General features: G+C 44.8%; 1 protein-coding gene across 4 annotated transcripts in view; it reads left to right on the top strand.

Moving 5' to 3' along the window:
- The window catches only part of LOC137427365 (uncharacterized), a 351,150-nt gene that overhangs the window by 308,785 nt on the left and 23,335 nt on the right, over nt 1-19,030 (top strand). For all 4 annotated transcript variants that reach the window (XM_078778342.1, XM_078778343.1, XM_078778341.1 and 1 more), the window contains exon 3: nt 15,904-16,014. In XM_078778342.1, the coding sequence (XP_078634468.1) occupies nt 15,904-16,014 (111 nt within the window). The remainder of the gene's footprint in view (nt 1-15,903; nt 16,015-19,030) is intronic.

Here is a 19,030-nt window from a genome sequence, read left to right as displayed (position 1 = left end):
AAAAAAATTTTTTTGTCATTAATCGAATAATTAAATAATTCATCGATTAATTGATTAATTAATAAATCAAAAATATCCTTTGCAGCCAAATCACCTGGTCATTGGCATGTCCAAATATCAGCTTCCTAACTCAAAAGGTGCCTGAGTTAATGGTCAGAAGAGAAAGGAAATTTGATTAATTAAATAAGTACTTAATTAATCGCTAATAATTAAATAACTCCTCAATTTATTGATTAATCAAAAAAAAAATTCTGTTTTTGAGAAAGGACTTGCTCACTATTGTGCCGAAATTTCAGCTTCCTAGCTCAAAGGATGGCTGAGATATCGCCCGGACAAACAAACAAGAAAACAAGAAAACAAGAAAGAAAACAAACAACCAGAGTGAAAACTGAGTACTCTCTTTCAGCGTGCGTCACTGCCGAGCCCCCTTCGGTGCCCGGCAATGACGATTTGCAATGCCTGGAGGTGGCATAGGAAAGGTGCGGTGTACAACAGAGTGAAAACTGAGTACTCCCTCTCAGCGTGCGTCACTGCCGAGCCCCATTCGGTACCCAGCAATGACGATTTGCAATGCCTGGAGATGGCATAGGAAAGGTGCGGTGTACAACAGAGTGAAAACTGAGTACTCCCTCTCAGCGTGCGTCACTGCCGAGCCCCCTTCGGTGCCCGGCAATGACGTTTCGCAATGCCTGGAGATGACATAGGAAAGGTGCGGTGTCCAACAAGAAAACAAACAAACAACCAGAGTGAAAACTGAGTACTCCCTTTCAGCGTGCGTCACTGCCGAGCCCCCTTCGGTGCCCGGCAATGACGACTTGCAATGCCTGGAGATGGCATAGGAAAGGTGCGGTGTACAACAAGTACAGATACATTCAAAGTACACCGCCCCCATGCCAAATAATTAAATATCCTACAGCGCGGCATTGCCTCCGGCGCCCGGCAATACTGCAGTGCAGCTCATAGAGGCTGCATTGGGAGGGAGAGGTGTACAACAAGAAAACAAACAACCACAGTGAAAACTGAGTACTCCCTTTCAGCGTGCGTCACTGCCGAGCCCCCTTCGGTGCCCGGCAATGACGTTTTGCAATGCCTGGAGATGGCATAGGAAAGGTGTGGTGTCCAATAAAATGGAAAGAGGAAACCACAGCAGAGTGTAAGTGAGAGTGAGATGAAGGGGAGGGGACTTGGACATATGAGGGTGAACAAGCTGTTGCTGTCTTCCTGTTTCCTTCCAGAAGTTGAAGGAAACAGGATGAAGAGGAAGGGGAAAGTGTGGATATATATATATTTGATGACACCAATCAAAACACACAAAAAGAGGTGAGGTGAGATGAAGAGCGAGGTGGAAGAGAAAATATGTGAAAGAGGCAGAGGTGAAAAGAGGTGAGGTGAGATCTGTGAAAATCACAATGACCTGGAAAAAAGGGAATGTTTGGGGTGGAAAAGATCATGGTTGGAGGGAGGATGATCTGAGATTGTGATAAACAGCTGTGGTTAAGAAAGGGGAATGAAAGAGTGAAGGTGAACAGCTTTCCTCTATTTTGGGAGTTTCACCAGAAGGGGTTTGCTGGTCGATGTGTGCCCTGCAGATCTGCAGAAACATTGGGGGGGGGGGGGGGGACGGGGGGGGTGAGGGGTGGGGGCTGGGTGGTTCGCAACGCATGGAAAGTTTTTAACAAACGCATGAATGTTTACACTTTCCCCTGATAGTCTAGGGCGATTAGCAATTTCGTGTTTTTTGTTTGTTAAAATTGATTTAGCAATGGATTCTGCTTCAGAATATTATAGAGATGTAAAAAAAATAGGGTTCCATTTTTTCTTTTACGTCTAATAGGTAGTAATTCGAAGAAATCCAAGATGGCCGCCATAAAATTTGGAAAATACACTTTTGTGCATATCTTTGTATCTAGATATCATATAAACATGAATAATATGTCCTTTTATATGTTTTCAGACCCAAGGAAGCCATATCTGCCATTGTTTTTACAGAAAAATGCAAGGAAATTAAAATAGTGGGCAATATACCAGCCAAAATGGAGACGGCCGTCGTGAAATCGGATCGTATAATTTCCCAATTAGAATCGATTCAATAAACAATCTTCACTGATAACATTTATTTTGAATACACACACACGCACACGCACACACACACACACACGCACACACATACACACACACCTAAACATAAACGATGAATGAACATAAACGATCACATAAACGAATGCCTCATTCATCCTCATCCATATCTATCACACGCGGTTCATTGATGTTTGCTTTGTTGTTACAACTGTAACCCACACACCCACAAACTTCAGTACAAGGAATATTGTTATTGCGACAGCTACATCTTCCCATACACCCTTTCTTGCACCCACAGTTCACGAGATTCATTATTGCTTCTGGGGCTGGAGGATTCAGGCATCGACTTGGGGCATAAACCCCATCATCCGAAAGTAACTGCCAACCATACTCGACAGGTGATGGAAGGGACGGATGGCTTTCTGCTGCCTTTCTCCATATCATTGCGATATAATGTGCTCGCTGAACGTGTAACTTTAGCGAACCAGTGGTAGGTGGAAGACTCTCTCCCTCAGCAGCACGGTTGGAGAATAAGAACCAGCGAAGCTCGTTTACTTTCGTGTGAACTTTAGACTTGTACAGCAGACAGACGAAGCGTTCCAGCTGGGAACACACTTCTGGTGACGGATCAGTTTGTCCCAAAGACTCCAGAGCCTCCCATATCTTGTTGTCACATGTCATGAAGACCTTAAAGCACCAGTCCTTGCTCCTGCCAGCGAACCTTCCAGACATGTCACTTCCCGTGAATGCGTGGAATCCAAGTATTGCAGACGCACGTTTCTCTCCTAGCATGCCATGAATAGGTTGGACTGCAATGCTCCTCCTCAACTTTCCCTTCCCAGTGAGAAACCTCGTAGCAGGTGGTAGATCGTGAAATCTCTGAATCAGTAGGAGGAAGATATCGGTATCTGGCGAATCAATGATAACTTCTGCATCTTTGTCGACTGTGAGAGCATGCAGAATTAAGAGTGTATCGGCCTCTTCTTGGCTGTGCGTGAGTAGACTGTCTGGAACTTCAGTGTTGCCCGTGGTCTTAGTTCCTGATGTCACCATGAACTTCTTCAACTTGTTTGGATGAGCCTTGCTGTAAGATAGACACTTCACAGCCAAGTACTCTGTAAGCTCTGCCTTGGTCTTCACATTGGAAAGGAAATCTTTGAGTGAAATCTTCTGGATCAATGTACTATCCCTGACGTGATAGTATGTTGATTTCCCCTTTGTCCTCTTTAGGCGCATTTTGTCTTTCAGTGAGTTATCGATGTATCGGTCGAATACCAACCTCACGTCATCATAATGCACGGCAATATTTTCGAGGCGTTCAATGAACGATTGAGCAAAGTCACTGCATGTAATCATTTGTTCTGTTTTGGAGATCCCGTTAACAAGAGCCATGCCATCAATGATTATCACTCTATGGCGAGAAGTAGTCTCGTTTTCATTGATCACTCCTGATCTTGTGGTTGTGTCTGGGTTTTGGCTGATCTGAGAGGGTTCCTGCAAATTTTGGCTTGAGATTTCATAGTCAGTTGATGGGTCATTAGTTTCTTCCCCAGCGTGTGCTGCTGCATCATTCAAAGCGGCAATTCCCGCGTCTTGATGCTCATTGATTTCTGTCGAAATAGGTTCTCCTGGTGGATCATGTACATCCTGCTCTTCAGGCTCAGCCAGATGCTCAAGTTGACGAAGGATTTTTGCCTTGTCGTATGCCAACAAGAGGGATCCATCAGATGCAAATAAAGAACGTGGAACGATGCCAAATTCATAGGTGCCAATACATTCTTTCAGGTCGAGCTCTGGTCGGCTCCGTGAGATAACGATGAACCTCTGCAACAATCCTCGCTCTTCTTTGACTTTGATCAGCTTGTCGCCCGATCTCACTTCTGTTGTGGCATTCGAACTCTTGAATGTTCGAAGTTTTCTTTTCGTCATTTTGTCCCACACAGAAAGTTTTCCCTCAGCTAAACGATCTGTGGCAAATTGCTGGAACATCTGTTGTCCGATCTCGTCGCGCTCTAAGATGTCGCTGGACACTTTTTCATTCATGACTTCTTTGGTGAGCAGGTTGTAGACCTCGTCTACTTCCTCTTCCATAAATGGATCGCCATGTTCACGGAACACCCTAGAAAGCTTGGAGGCATGGCTCATCACCCGGGAAAGCTTTCCCCCCGTGATTTCGTGGTGTTGTTTTCTGCTCTGGTTTTCACCAAGACCATATCCCTCCGCAAACTCGTGCAGTGACTTTGACAGCTCAGGTGCAATGAGGAAGAACTTGTCAAGCGCCTTCTCATTTTGAGTTATCCCTACGATTCCTCCAATCACCTTCAGTGTACGGTTTTCTTGCTCAATGCCATGGTCTGGGGCTATTGATGTGAAGCCTGCCAATCCTTTTGTCACACAGAAGTTCCCTTTCATGAATTCCCTCCACAGTTCTGGGTGCTGCTTTTCAGTCTCCTGCATTGTTGAAATGTAGAGAGGGAGCAACCGAGCATAGTTTAGATGATCGTGAGCGAAGAAGTACTTCGTGAGAGACTCGATGCTCTCCATATGCAGCAGCAGATCACGTTGTCTTGTACTTCTAATGAACAGAAGGATAGTCTCAAACTGTTTCATGTAGTTCAGGATGAAGCGCTGTATCTTGTTTGTGCTGACCTCAAATTGTTCCAGTTTTTTGGTCATATCTCTGGACTCCATCATGGCCAATGTTTTTTTGAGAATGTCGCATAGATTCTTCTCTGGCTCCATGCTCCCGCTGATGTCTCTCTGATATGCCTCTCCCAGACGAACAGATGACTCGTTCAGATAGGCCCTTTCTTCAGGTTCCATTGCCAGGAATCTCTGGAAGTACAGGTTGTACAAAGCGATCAGTGTTACCATGTGTGCCTCCAGAGCTCGATACAAGTGCCTCCCATTTAGTATTTGGCTCACTGTGGTTGGCGAGAAAAGTCCAGCCTCGACCCATGCCTGATCAATTCCACTCCCTTCCACGTATTTTCCTAATGCAGCTAAGGCCCAAAACACAACATGTAGCTCACCAGGTCGGAAGAGGAATTGCTTCCTGATGGCCTCGCGTTCCACCCACAGCTTCATCGCCAGGTCGTATAGCTGCAAATCGAGAGTCATGACTGTGATTGCCTCACTCCCCATAACACGAGTTGTGATGTTGTGAGCTCTCATCAGACCCGTGTACAGTGTATCATAGTCTGTAGGAGGCGACCTTATCAACGGAGGAACGAGAGCAACATTGGTCTTCTCACTGGACGAAGATAGCAAGGAATTGAAGGCTCCCCACGTCCCCGGAGCTGTGAGTTTGACGTCAACTTCTCCTTCTTCCTCGAAGTTCAGGCATCCAATCATCCAGGTCATATCGGTTTTCTTGTTCTTGTCTGTCTCGGGTTTTGATGTGAGCAGCTTGCAGTCGCTCTTTCTCTTCTCGGGTGCTGGCTTCTTGCAGGTCAACGTTTTACAGCCAACTGCATCATGTATCGTTTGAGCTTTTGATGACCGGTCAAGTTCAATTGGTGGTATCATGGGTGATTTCTCCGGTGATACAGGCTGGTAGATCGCAATTGCTGTACCATGAAGGGTATTCATCCCGCAAGGAGTTGACTCTAGAAAATCGATGTTGTCCATGGCAAACCAGACGAACGTGTCCTGAACCAACCATGGTGGTAGACAGATGCCTCCGGTGGACTCCATTTGCTTCAGTACGGAGTTGGCAATGCTGGTCTCAATCTCCATGACCTTTTTGTAGGAGATGGCGAGGTCCAGATGTGCAAGTTTCTCTACAAGCGCCTTGGATCGTGTGTTTTTGTGTATGTCGAGAGCTAAGCCCACACTCAATGGAGTTTCAAATCGTTGTTTGAATGATCCATCCTCGCTTCTTGGTTCGTACGATACCTGTCGGTCAGATTTATAAGCACCGACAAAGTGCTGCGCCAACAATGATGCACTCACACTAATGGAGTCCTCCCTGTTGCTATTTCCTACTTTCCTTGTTCCCATGACTGCATGCTTGCAGAAGATGTTGAGCATCGGGGGTGGCTTGTAATCAGCAAAGGTTCCATTAAATTTCCATGCTGGGGAAGATGCGATGTCTTTCCTCAATATTTTCGCAGCTCGCAAAAGTACTTTAAAATAGTCTTTGATGCTGTCTGCTGTAATTGTGCTTGATATCATGTGGTCTTTGAGCTTTGTGGAAAGAATCTGCTCTGGCTTTGTTTTGTTTGAGGGCCGGCTGAAATGAACATCGGCAATGTTGTCTAGGATCAATTGTTTCAGGTATGGCTTATAACTATGGTTGTCTGAGACCGGAAAGTCGTGCTCCTTAAGTAAATTGACATAGGTTACATGAATTTCATTCATATTCAGCACAGCATTTTCAGTAGTATCATTCAACGCAGTTTCAACAATTTCAATGAGTTCAAGGTCTGATAACACCTGACCAAAGTTAACATTGGTTGTTTCTGTTTGTTTTTCCGTCTTAACTATAGCACGTTTGGCCTTAACTACACATGGTAAATGATATTTCATGTCCTCAGCCATTGCTTGCAATGGGTCAGGTGAACTTATGACACTGTTCAGTCTCACTTTCAGATTGTCATTACTTGTTTCTTGGCCAATGTTTCTGATCTGGAGTCCCATGTTCTTTGTTGACACATTGTGTAGTTCACTTCCTCTGTCTTCCTGGCATATGACACATCTGAGCGCGTCAAATGTCTGTTCTCGGGAACACCTTCTGGATGTTGACGTGCTTTCCCCTAGATCACTAGAACTTGGTCGTCCTCTCTTTTTCAGTCGGATTTCTGCGGCACTGCCTGATGTTGTTCCTTTCTCAAACCTAGCCTTTGCTCGATCAATGTGCATCTTATTGGTAATATCTTTGTAACAAGCTTTATGGTAGCGGAGACCTTTTGCGAGCAATTCTTCAGCAGAGGAATATTGCAAACGTCTATTCAATGATGCAAACTTTGTTTCACCATACGTGTACTGTTCCTCAGCACCTGCCATCAGTTTCTCGACAGAGGAGAGTTTTGGTTTCGTTACAAAGGTTGTATAGTCTGTTTGCCCTATGGCCATTTGGCATACAAAACAAAGTCCGAAATCTACTGACTTCTCAATCTTCCTGGGTGGTGAGTCACTCATCTTGAAGGTAGGTGTAATTTTCTAGACACTCTTGAACTGTCGTCGGTCCTGCAAAGATAGATACTACTATTCAGATTCACATTTCGTCAACACAGTCAAAACCAGACCTTAACTAGATGGTGGAAACTTAATTAACCGATTTCATGCCGGCCGACCCCACTTTGGCTGGTATATGTCCACTATTTTATTTTCCTTGCATTTTTCTGTAAAAACAATGGCAGAAATGGCTTCCTTGGGTCTGAAAACATATAAAAGGACATATTATTCATGTTTATATGATATCTAGATACAAAGATATGCACAAAAGTGTATTTTCCAAATTTTATGGCGGCCATCTTGGATTTCTTCGAATTACTACCTATTAGACGTAAAAGAAAAAATGGAACCCTATTTTTTTTACATCTCTATAATATTCTGAAGCAGAATCCATTGCTAAATCAATTTTAACAAACAAAAAACACAAACAATATTGTTATGACATATGGGCCTGCACTATGAAGTGTTGTATTCTGTTGTATGTTATAACTGCACATCGGATTTTTATGTGAAAAATAAATAAATATTTTTTCACATAAAACGGCTTTTTTGCGCGCAAAAAAATTATTTTGCTATTTTCGGAGAAAAAAAGAATTTCGCCCTTTTTCGGGAAAAATAAAATAAAATGCCCTTTTTGGTCGAAAATGTCTGGCAACGCTAAATAAAATTAGGGAATTTTTCGAAATTTTAAACTGCGATCGAAATTTTTAACTGCGATCGATCTCAAAAACAAAACGTTGCGTCCACTTGCGTGCGTTGCGTCCCCAGCGTGTACAGCAGTGAGGCGGTGTACTACAGTGAGAGAGTGTACACAAAGTGTGAACAAGTCTCCTATCAAGATGAGTGCTGCTCTTCGTGACAAGTGGCTGAAGGAATTCAACACTGGCGGCGATGGGGCCACCTTCAAGTACGTGTCGAGTGACACGGCTTTCTGCCGAGCTTGTGAAAAGACTTTCCGGGCGAAGCAGAAGTCTGAGCTGGCCCAACATGTCCGAGGAGACCGCCACAAGAGCAACTTGGCCTTGAATAAGAAGAGGACGGTCACGCAAGCCACCATGGAGGACTTTGGTGGCGGAAAGAGGCACAAGTGCGACGTCGTGGCTCAGGAGCTGTGCCAGGCCATGCTGGCCGCTGGCATCCCATGGTCGAAATTGGAAAACCCTGCCCTCCGGTCGTTCCTGGAGAAGCACATCACTCTCCAGATCCCCGATGAAAGCTGGATTCGAAAGCACTACCTCGACAAGTGCTACGACGAGGCCTTGGCGGGGATCCGTGCCGACCTCGGACAGCAGCCCATCTGGCTGTCCGTTGACGAGATGACCGATTCGGCAGGTCGATATGTGGCCAACATCATCGCGGGACGCTTGTCCAAGGAGGGGTACTTTCGTCCCCACCTCGTCCAGTGCATGTTTCTGGAGAAGACCAACTCCGGGGAGATCGTGCGTGCAGTCAATGACACGCTGCGCTATCTTTGGCCTGATTTCAAGCCGGAGTGCCTCAAGGTCCTCGTCAGCGACGCCGCGGCCTATATGATCAAGGCCGGCCATGCCCTGAAGGAACTCTTCCCGGACTTGCTGCATGTGACTTGCATTGCCCACACGCTCCACCGTGTCTGCGAGACAGTCCGAGAAATGTTCAAGGACGTCAACGACCTGATTGCCACGACGAAGAAGGTGTTCGTCAAAGCCCCGTCGCGTGTTGTCTTTTGGAAGGAGCAGCAGCCCAATCTTTCTCTCCCCCCGGAGCCCATTCTGACTCGGTGGGGGACGTGGATCGACGCCGCGGTGTTTTACGCCGAGCACTTCGAGGCCGTCAAGGACATTGTGGACCAGCTGAACGATGACGACGTGATGGCAATCCGGAGTGCCAAGGACCTGTTCAGAAAGGCGGACATCAAGCTCAGTTTGGTCTTCTTAAATGCCCACGTGTCGTTCATCCCGAAGATCCTTAAGCAGCTGGAGGAGGCCGGCATGGAGCTGGCCAAGGCCTTCCAGCTCCTTGATCAGGCCAAGGAGGAGCTCGAAAAGATCCGAGGCTGCCGTAAGGAGATCCTGCTCACCAAGTTCAAGGTGGTGCTGCAGCGCAATCCCGACATTGGTGTGCTGAGGACAGTGGCTTTGATCCTGGATGGAGATCAGCACGGATCTGAGGTTGGTGTGCCGGCTGGAGTCAAGCTTGCTGACATCCCCCTCTTGAGGTACTGCCCCATCGTCAGCGTCGACGTGGAAAGGTCCTTCTCCGTCTACAGAAACGTCCTCACCGACCGCCGACACCACCTCACCAAGGAGAACATTACCAAGATAATGATTTCAAACACCTACTTTAACCGTTCCTAAAAGGGTCTTGTCAATTTCTTCTAGTCCTCTACTTATCAAACAATGCGGTTGCAATAAAGGTACCTGAACGTCATTTTTTACCTGTTTACTAGCCCAGAGTGCTTAATGTTGTGCAGGAAAAAGCTTACCATTTTTTGTTCTTTTTTTGACTGATTTCTGAAAAACTTGGTAATAATAAAAAATGAATAAAACGGGGGAAAAAAATATTTCGGGATTTTTTCACATAAAAAAAAAAGAAGCCGCTTTTCAAAACATAAAAGGCCTATTTTCTTAACATAAAAATCCGTAGTCTCGTTATAACATTTCTTCTTCTTCTTTAATAGCTTGTTTTGAATTTGCTCACCAAAATTCTTCATTTCAAATAAAAATTCAATTGATAACAGTTCTTCCTTCCTACATTCCCTTCTACAAAGTGGATTTAGTACCAACCCCTGATGCACTCCCACCTTCACCTCGGCGGTGAGTTTGAGGTGAAGGTGGGAGTGCATCAGGGTCAGTACGAAGTCCACTACTATTTGTAGCTGTGATGGAGGTGTTGGCTCGGAACATAAAGGAGGGTTTACCATGGGAGTTGTTGTTTGCAGATGATCTGGTGTTGATTGCAGAAAGTATGGATGGACTGAAGGAAAAGATGAACAAGTGGAAGGAATGTATGGAGACAAAAGGTCTGAAGGTGAATATCGGAAAGACAAAGGTGATGGCAAGTGGAAAAGCATGTGGTGAGGTGGAAAGAACTGGGAAGTGGCCATGTGCTGTGTGCAGGAAGGGTGTCGGAGTGAACTCCATTCAATGTACAATGTGCGCTGAGTGGGTTCATCAAAAATGTAGTGGTCTGAGAGGGTCATTAACCAGTGTGGCAGCTACATTCAAATGTAAGGTGTGCACAGAGGGAGCTGCAGATCGAGGAAATGTTGAGTTTAATCTTGGAGACGGCGTGAAGCTGGAAGGTGTGAAAACATTTTGCTACCTCGGAGACATGCTGAATGGAGAAGGTGGATCAGACTCGGCAACGGTTGCTGGAGTGAGATGTGCATGGAAGAAGTTTCAGGAACTGAGTGGCGTGCTGACGAGGAGGGGAGTGTCGTTGAAGTTGAAGGGAAAGGTGTATTCTGCAAGTGTGAGAAGTGTTATGATTTATGGGAGCGAGACATGGGTAATGAACGTCGAGCAGCAACGAAGGCTGGAAAGGGTGGAAATGCGAATGGTTCGGTGGATGTGCGGAGTATCGTTGAGAGAGAGGAAGACAAATGATGAATTGCGAAAGATGATGGGAATAAAGCCTGTGATTGATGCTGTGAAGAGGAACAGTTTGAGATGGTTTGGTCATGTGTTGAGGAAGGATGAAAGTGACTGGTTGAGAAGAGTTATGGAAATGAATGTCGAAGGAAGTCGAGGACGGGGAAGACCGAGAAAGACTTGGCTAAAGATGGTCGAAGAAGAAATGCGGGCAAGGGGGTTAACAAGGAGAGATGCAGAAAATAGGGCAAAATGGAGAAGATTGACATTGGGACCGCAAGGCTAACCCCCGCTCTTGCAGGGAAAATGGCCTGAAAATGCATGTTGTTGTTGTTGTCTTCCTACATTCCCTAAACTCAACTGCATTCCACCCCTCCAACGTTTTCAAACGGATCTTTGACTTGAAAATCACATGAAACTCATTTTGCAATAAATTTTTGATTTCCATAAATCACTTTCCATAATTTCACATCATAAAACACTTTCTAAATTCCAAACTCATCCTTCCCCTCCTAAACTCCCCCCTTCACCCCTCCCCTCCCAAACTCCCCTCCTCACCCCTTCCCTCCTAAACTCCCCACTCACCCCTCCCCTCCCAAACTCCCTCCTTGCCCCTCCCCTCCAAAACTCCCCCCTCACCCCTCCCCTCCCAAAATCCCCCCTCACTCCTCCCCTCCTAATTTCCCCCCTAACCCCTCCATTTCAAAACCTCCCCTTCCCTCCTTCCCTTCAAATCTCCTCACCCTCCTTTCTTCTTCAATTCTCCCCTCTCACACCTCCTCAAAGCATCCTCCCTGCTTCCTCTCCCTTCCAACTCTTACCTCCATCTCTTCCATCCTTTTCCTCCCTCTGCCCCCTCACTGTGCCTCAAACAACACCTCACTGTTCCTCATCCAATCACCATCAAACCTTTTGTCCTCCTCATCCTTCCCTTTCTCCTAGCTCTTCTGAAATCTCTGCCACACTATCAACAGCTCTCCCTACATCCTCCTCCTCTTCCTCATCTTACCCTTCCCCTCCCCTCCTCTATCCGATGCTCCCTCTTCCTCTTCCTGCACGTTATGGACCTCAAACATCCGGGGCCTTCGCTCGAACTTGACTGATCTCTCCATACAGCTTGCTTCTGACAAACCAGACCTGATCTGCTTAACAGAAACTTTCCTCCTTCAAGATGTTTCTGATTCCTTAATGTCTCTTCCTGTTTACTCCCTCCTCCGGTGCGATAGACCTGCGCCTCGTCTTGGAGGTGGGGTTGCTATCTTTATTTAAAAAAAACTCTTCCTCACTCTCCCTGCACTGCCCTCTCTCCACCTCACCCAAGGAGTACCTCTGGCTATGACTTCCCATTCACTCCCACCTTTTGTTCATATGTGTGTTGTACCGTCCACCAAACAGTGATGACTCTATCTACATTTCGCTGTCTGATAACATGGACCAACTTCCATCGACTCATCCCAACTTTCTCTTCCTCATATGTGGTGATTTCAACTGTCATCATGCCAGCTGGCTGGGTGTGGGTACCTCTCTCACCAGCCACAGCACCTCAGCATAGGACTTCTGCGACTCATTGGGACTGACACAATCTGTTAATTTCCTGACCCGGATATCAGTCAATGGAGCATATTCTCTTCTAGACTTGGTTATGACTAACATCCCTGCAAATGTCTGCTGCTCTTCCTCTGCTCCAATCGGTTCATCTGACCATAAGCTTGTTAAAGTGGACATCTCTCTGGCCATTCTCACAGGGCCTCCTCAGCACCAACGAGTTTGGCATTTCACTCTGGCCAACTGGCATGGTCTTCAAGCAGCCATCAATCATTCTTCAGCAACGTACGCATTCGTTGATCTTTTCTACCCCCGTTAATTCACCCCAGATCCACTTTTCTGAAATACCGACTTCTTTCCTGGAAGTCCTAGCTGTGTCCATGTGGTTTTTACCTCTCCCACCCCCAACCCCCTTCCCTTGCCTTCTCCACCCAAGCCCTCTTCCTCCCACAGATCTCCCGATGTCCCTGCTCTCAAATGTTGTACTTGTGTGCTTCACCTTCTCTCTCCATCTTGTCTCCCCCTCCCTTTATTATGTCTTTTGTGTCCATTTGTTTTGTTGTCATTAATGTTAGCTCTTGCACGAGCCTCGATCTTATATACAAAAAAAAAGAGCAGACCAGAAATTACCCAAAGACTCAGCTTCATCGTGGAAGATTCCAACTGTCTCGAGGCTTTCGTTCCACAGCGTCCAGCTGAGCAAGGTGTGAGGCACGGGTGCCAGCCCATCGGGGTTGCTGTGCATAGAACGAGTTGCTATGTATTTTGAGCTGAGGTTCCATGCTCCAGCACAGGAAAATTCCCCTTGTGAGGCCAACCGTGCTCACTAAAACGGCCGTGTGGTGAATATGTAAAAACAATAGCATTTTGGTGGACAATTCGCATTCATCTCCACTCGGCGTCTTGGACATAATTATTCTCCAACAGTCTTGTCGCCCGTTTGGGAGTCCAAGTCCTTTACAATTCACATGTTTTAAAAGCCAATTTATATCTCTCACTTGTTACTGGAGGAAACAACCAATCCGCTCTCACCTCATCAATCATCCCCAGTTGTGAGTATCACTAGATATTTAGTCAACATGAGGCCCTTCTCGTCAAAGAAGGCCGAATACAACAACCAAGAAAAGCTATGCAACATGAGGCCTTTGCCGTCTCAAGCTCTACCCAAATTCTTCCACGGCGGCAGGCATTTCTAAGTAGCACAAGTATGAAAACCCACCGCTGCAAGCTCACATCCGCCACTGTTCATCACTTATTGGCGAATCATCAGCAATAGCTCAGACGGAACGCTGTTCTGTGGAGGAACTCAGGTCCTTCAATGTTCATTTCGTGTGCAACACTTGGACCTTGGTTTGCTGTATTGTTGACATTCATCCGTGGGGTGGTGCACACATTGATGAATTCAATGCATGCGATAAACCAGGATGGCAGTTTACACGTGTGTCAAGATTTGAACTCAGACTAGGTAGCTCAAAGACGTGTGTGCTTAACTCCAAGGTATCTTCCCTGTCCAGTCCTTCAATACAATTATTCAATACCACATGATTTTTCCAAACCACTCCTGAGCTTTTCTCCACTTTCTCACTTTTTTGATCCTTTCCACTCCCTTTATGATACGTTCACATGTCATGGCTTTGGCCTATTCAAAGATAATCATTCCATTCTCAGCATTTGTCGACATGTTAACCTGCCACACTCTGCCATTTTGTTTTCCATGAGGATTCTTTCAAGGCCAATTTTTTTTTAACTCATCACATGTTGGATCAGAATTGTTTGTAATTTGAGAATAAATGCAGTTTGGTTGAGAAAACCTCTATTTTGCCTCATCTACATTTTTCTTGCCTTCTCTATTTTGTTGGTTGTGATTTTAGGTGGTGGTGGAATTCCACTGAAGATGTGGTCGGGCAGCAAGCATCTCATAACATTGAGGCAGTTTATACAGAACGTAATGCTTTTATATTGTCGTGACTACACTGTGTGGTAAACACCGCAGGGTGCCACAGATGACCAAACGAGCTTAACACTACGAGGCGTTCAATTCCATATGACAGTATTCGTTATACGTGTGGGGAGGGAGTGGGGGAGAAACCGTAAGCGCTTACATTTGCGGATCCCACCGGCAGTCTTCACACCTGTATAAATTAACTCAAACAACATGACAGTAAAATGTACAAAAATAAACAGGTTTAATGAAATAAATGCCAGTAACAAAAAAAATGCACAATAATCTAAATTCCTAATTGGAGCGCTCCCACAAACAGACTCGAATACAAACAAAGGATAAAATAACTGAAAATAGATGTGTTATTTTGTGGTACTTATTTCAAATCGGCTCGTGTATCTCGTCAGGAATCGACAAAGATCGTCTGAGACCTTGGCAGGAAATGCACATTCGTTTGGTGCGCAGCGCGTGGGCGGGAAAAACAAGGCCTCCGTGCGCAGTTCGCTCTTCCAGCCGTGCTTATTTCGTCGTCCTCGTGCGGGAAATTGCAGCTCTCGGTCCACGGCTCTTTCTGCTCATGACCACCAGCAAGATGTCCTCCTCACGACCACTAGCAAAATGTCCTCCTCACGACCACTAGTAAGATCTCTGAACACTGCCGTTCACGATGAAGCCTCTTTGCGCAAGAGTGCAAAATGCGACCGTTTACCACCAGTTCCAAAACGAAAAAGGCGAGAGGACGTCTGCTGAGAGAGCCAAAAAGCGATCGTTTGCTAATAAAGTCCAGAACGAGAAGAAACAAGAAACTGTCGGCACAGGACAGTCCACCACCAGACCCAAACCGAAAAGGAAAAATGTCCGCCGTTCCAAGTATTTTGTATGCGCGGCTATGACGTCATCCGTGCCTGCTTCACCAATCCCCTAGTCCCTTCTTACCATTCCTCGTGCCAATCAAATCCTGGCCAATCACTGCTCTTTGGGGCGTGGCTCTTTACCCTGCCTGTCCTGTGTGCTTACCAAGTCGGTGTAATCCACGGCAATGCTTCATTGCTGGTTTCCGGTTGGTTTTTTAATTAGTGTGTTTAATGGCCGATTTCTGGCCAGGTGTCTAGTGTGGTGTTATAAGGAACAGAGGAATAAATTACAGTGGCAATTACAAACAGGGAATCAATTACCCATAATCCCTCGCTAATTAACAAGACCCACCCCTCTGATGGGGACGAAGATACAAGCTTACCCGACATCCGGTCTACACAAATTCCCTACTTATGATACAGTGAAGTTTCTTCTTCTTCATGACAGTCGAAGCACACTAATCTACGCAATCTACCTGGACTAAGGTATCCCTACCCCCACAAACGTAACAATATCATAATGTTTTCACATGACGCCATTCCCAAGGGAAATGTTTTATTTTCTCTCTTCAAGGAAGATTTTAATGCTTTGATAGAGATTTTAATGATTTTCATTTTTTGCAATGATATAATGCAATATTTATGTAGCTATTTTAGGAGTAGGAAAACAGTTCAAATTTGGCAGACATGTGACACAAGACGGCCTGCTTTCAATAAAAGTTACTTTTTCCAGATTTATTTGTGAAAGCGGAAGTGAAACCTGAGCACGACATTGATGTTCACCTGGATCGACCAGAACCAAATGATGCTGAAGCTTCTTTCCTCAAGAACCATCCCTATGAAGGTTTCTGTCAATGTCTATACATTTTGATTCAAACAGTTTGATGATGAACTCTAGTGTTGAGCAAACAAACACGACGTTATGATTTAATTGTTTTAAGGAATAACCTCATGGTAAATCAATTTCTCATACATCAATTGTCCCCTTCATTGTTGTAAAAAATATTTTAACCAACAATAATATACCTTGTTGTATCCTATTATCCTCTGTTTGTACAATCAACAATTCTGATTTTAATTAGACACCTTTTATTTACCCCCATTGGACTTTCTCGAACACACATTTACTGATGTTCAACCTTGGCAGACAGATAATGAATGATGGCTAATATATGCACGTCATTTTCTTTCACGATGCGATCCAAGATGGCTCATTGGCAGCCATTTTGTTACTTAAATGTGTCCCCAACCATTTCTCGACATCCATGGACCAATTTTGTTCAAACCTGGCACAAAGACAATGCATGAGAGTATACATATTCAGAAGATTTTGTGTTGTAATTCAACCAAAGATGGCTGACTGACGGCCTTTAACTCCATATGGCAAAATTACTAAAACCATGGGGGCGATGACATTTTTTTTTTTCTTGTTGATTTATTTCCCATGTTTATATATGATCCTGGCTCATGGAAAAGTGTAGTGACAGAGAGAAAAAAGGCAACAAGTTGATTGGAGGGCAGTGAGGTCACAGTTGGATGGAAGCAAGGAAGGAGTAACAGCAAGAGGAGAGAGAAGGGGAGGAATCAGTAAACTTATAATAATAGTGTTTTGTTGGGTTGTGGTTCATGTGTAAAATGAATGAATGAATGATCGTTTTAAGGCCATTTTCCCCGCTAGAGCAGGGTTCTTGGTTGCTTGCAGGGTTTGTGGTTCATGTGTCCAGATAGTATTTTGGGTGGGGAAGTGGATGGCGTGAGATAGTGGTGAACTTTGCAGCCTTGGTGGAAAGAGTACAATTCAACTATATTTGGCCTCATTTGATCACTTTTTGGAAAAAAACACACACACACACACACACACACACACACAGTAACATCATCACCAAACAAGGACACGGATACACCCTTACAACCGATAGAAGAACATCCAAAGAAATAGGAGAAAGGTGACATCTCCTGTACATTAGTGATTTAATGCTCTTCACAACAAATGATGAAATATTGACAGAATAACTAAAACTAGTAAAACGGTTTTCCAAGGGCATTCAAGTGGAATTTGGACTCTATAATTGTGCCAAGTGCACACTTGTACAAGGTAAACCAACAAAAATAGACAACATAAAACTTGACCTTCAAACAACAATACAGCAGTTAGAAAACGAAGCATCATACATATACCTCAGAGTAGAATATGGCCAACAAATATGTCACAAACAAATGCGCAAAACAATTGCCAAGGAATACTTGCATAGAACGAGTCTGATCCTGAAAACGTACTTCTCCCCAAGAAACAAAACCAAAGCCATAAACCAGCTCGCAGTACCTGTATTCCAATACAGCTGCGGATTAATAAACTGGCCCCAATCAGATGTCAATTAGTCAGACATCAAAACAAGAAAACTCCTTCCCATCCACAAAATGTTTTACAAAAACCAGTGCAGCCTGAGAATGTTGGGAGGTTTGAAAATAATTGGACAGAGTGGGGATAGGCCAAGAAGGCTCATTGGAATAGCCAGCTCAAATAGGGTGGAGAACGAATCATCATAAATACCCAAGATTTGAAAAACCATTTCAAAGATTGAAAAACGTTTCATAACTTCCACATAGAAAGCCACATTATTGGTAACAGCTTTGGAAAAATTATGTGTGAACCATTCTTTCAATGTCGAATAATGCAATCAGCATGACCTTCACTTGCGATCTCGACTGACGCTACTTTTTAAGGTCTCGCTGACTCAGGTGTCTTCACTGGGAGGTCTGTGCTTTCATTTCCCGTTCAAACCCATAAACGCACGACTTGGCACCCTTTATCACCTGGGGTAACTATTTTGGATATGAAACGCATCGATCAAACAAGTTTGATGCATTATTGTTGCAGATTTGGGTCCACACAGAATAGTGACTGCATCATGAATGTAATTCTACTACTGTGGAAAACCATGAAGCAATAGTACTACTGTGAGAAAACCGTGAAACGTTACGAAATGTGGCATGTTATGAGATGTTTTGTCTCAGTAAAGGTAAGCTGAGATATAAGATTCCTTGTCTGTGACCTGGCATGCCTGGTGTATTCAAAGGGTTCATCCTAAGTTATTAAAAAGCAAGGCTCACAGCAAAGGGTCTTGACAGTCTAATGGGGTCTTAAGGGTTTGAGGAATAAGGGAAAAGAGGGAAAGGGAAAAGAGGAAAAGAGGAATTTCCCTTAAGGGAAAAGAGGAATCACCATTCCTCTTTTCTCCCACCTCTGGAACAAACTCCCTCACTCTCTTCAATCCCACTCCACTCTCCAGGTCTTTAAAACAGCTGTTCACAACCATCTCTTATCCTCCCCCATCCAAAACCTTGATCTTTTCTACCCCCGCTAATTTCGGTCCCCTTTTGTTTTATACCTCTTCCCCCCCCCCCCCCCTTCCCACGCCTCCTCCCCCCAAGCCCTCTCCCTCCCACACTTCTCCCTGCTCTCAAATGTTGTGGTTGTGTGCTTCCCCTTCTCTCCCCATCTTGTCTTCCGCTCCCTCTTTTTGTATATTTTGTTTGTCTGGTTGATTTGTTTGTGAAATAAATGTTAGCTCTTTCACGAGCCTCGATTCAGTATACAAAAAAAAAAAAAAGGGTATTTTTTTTAATATAAGGGACTAGGCTCGGAGAAGAGCTATGACACAGAACAGATCAGGACACAACATAACAAAGGGAACAGCAGGAGAAATGGGAAACACTAATAGCAGCGCGGACGGAGAAGGTATATGGAGACGGACATACAAGGGATGCAGGTAACTATGACGGGTAGGTGAAGAACACAAGGCGTGGACAAGATAGGTATGTAAGCAAAATTTTGAGATGGGTGGGGGTGGTTTAACGGG

This window comes from Myxine glutinosa, chromosome 5 (assembly GCF_964187855.1).
Source record: "Myxine glutinosa chromosome 5, kmMyxGlut1.1, whole genome shotgun sequence".
NCBI lineage: Eukaryota > Metazoa > Chordata > Myxini > Myxiniformes > Myxinidae > Myxine > Myxine glutinosa.
The sequence above is the reverse complement of the archived record's forward strand: the minus strand, read 5'-3'. Positions and strand labels throughout refer to the sequence as shown.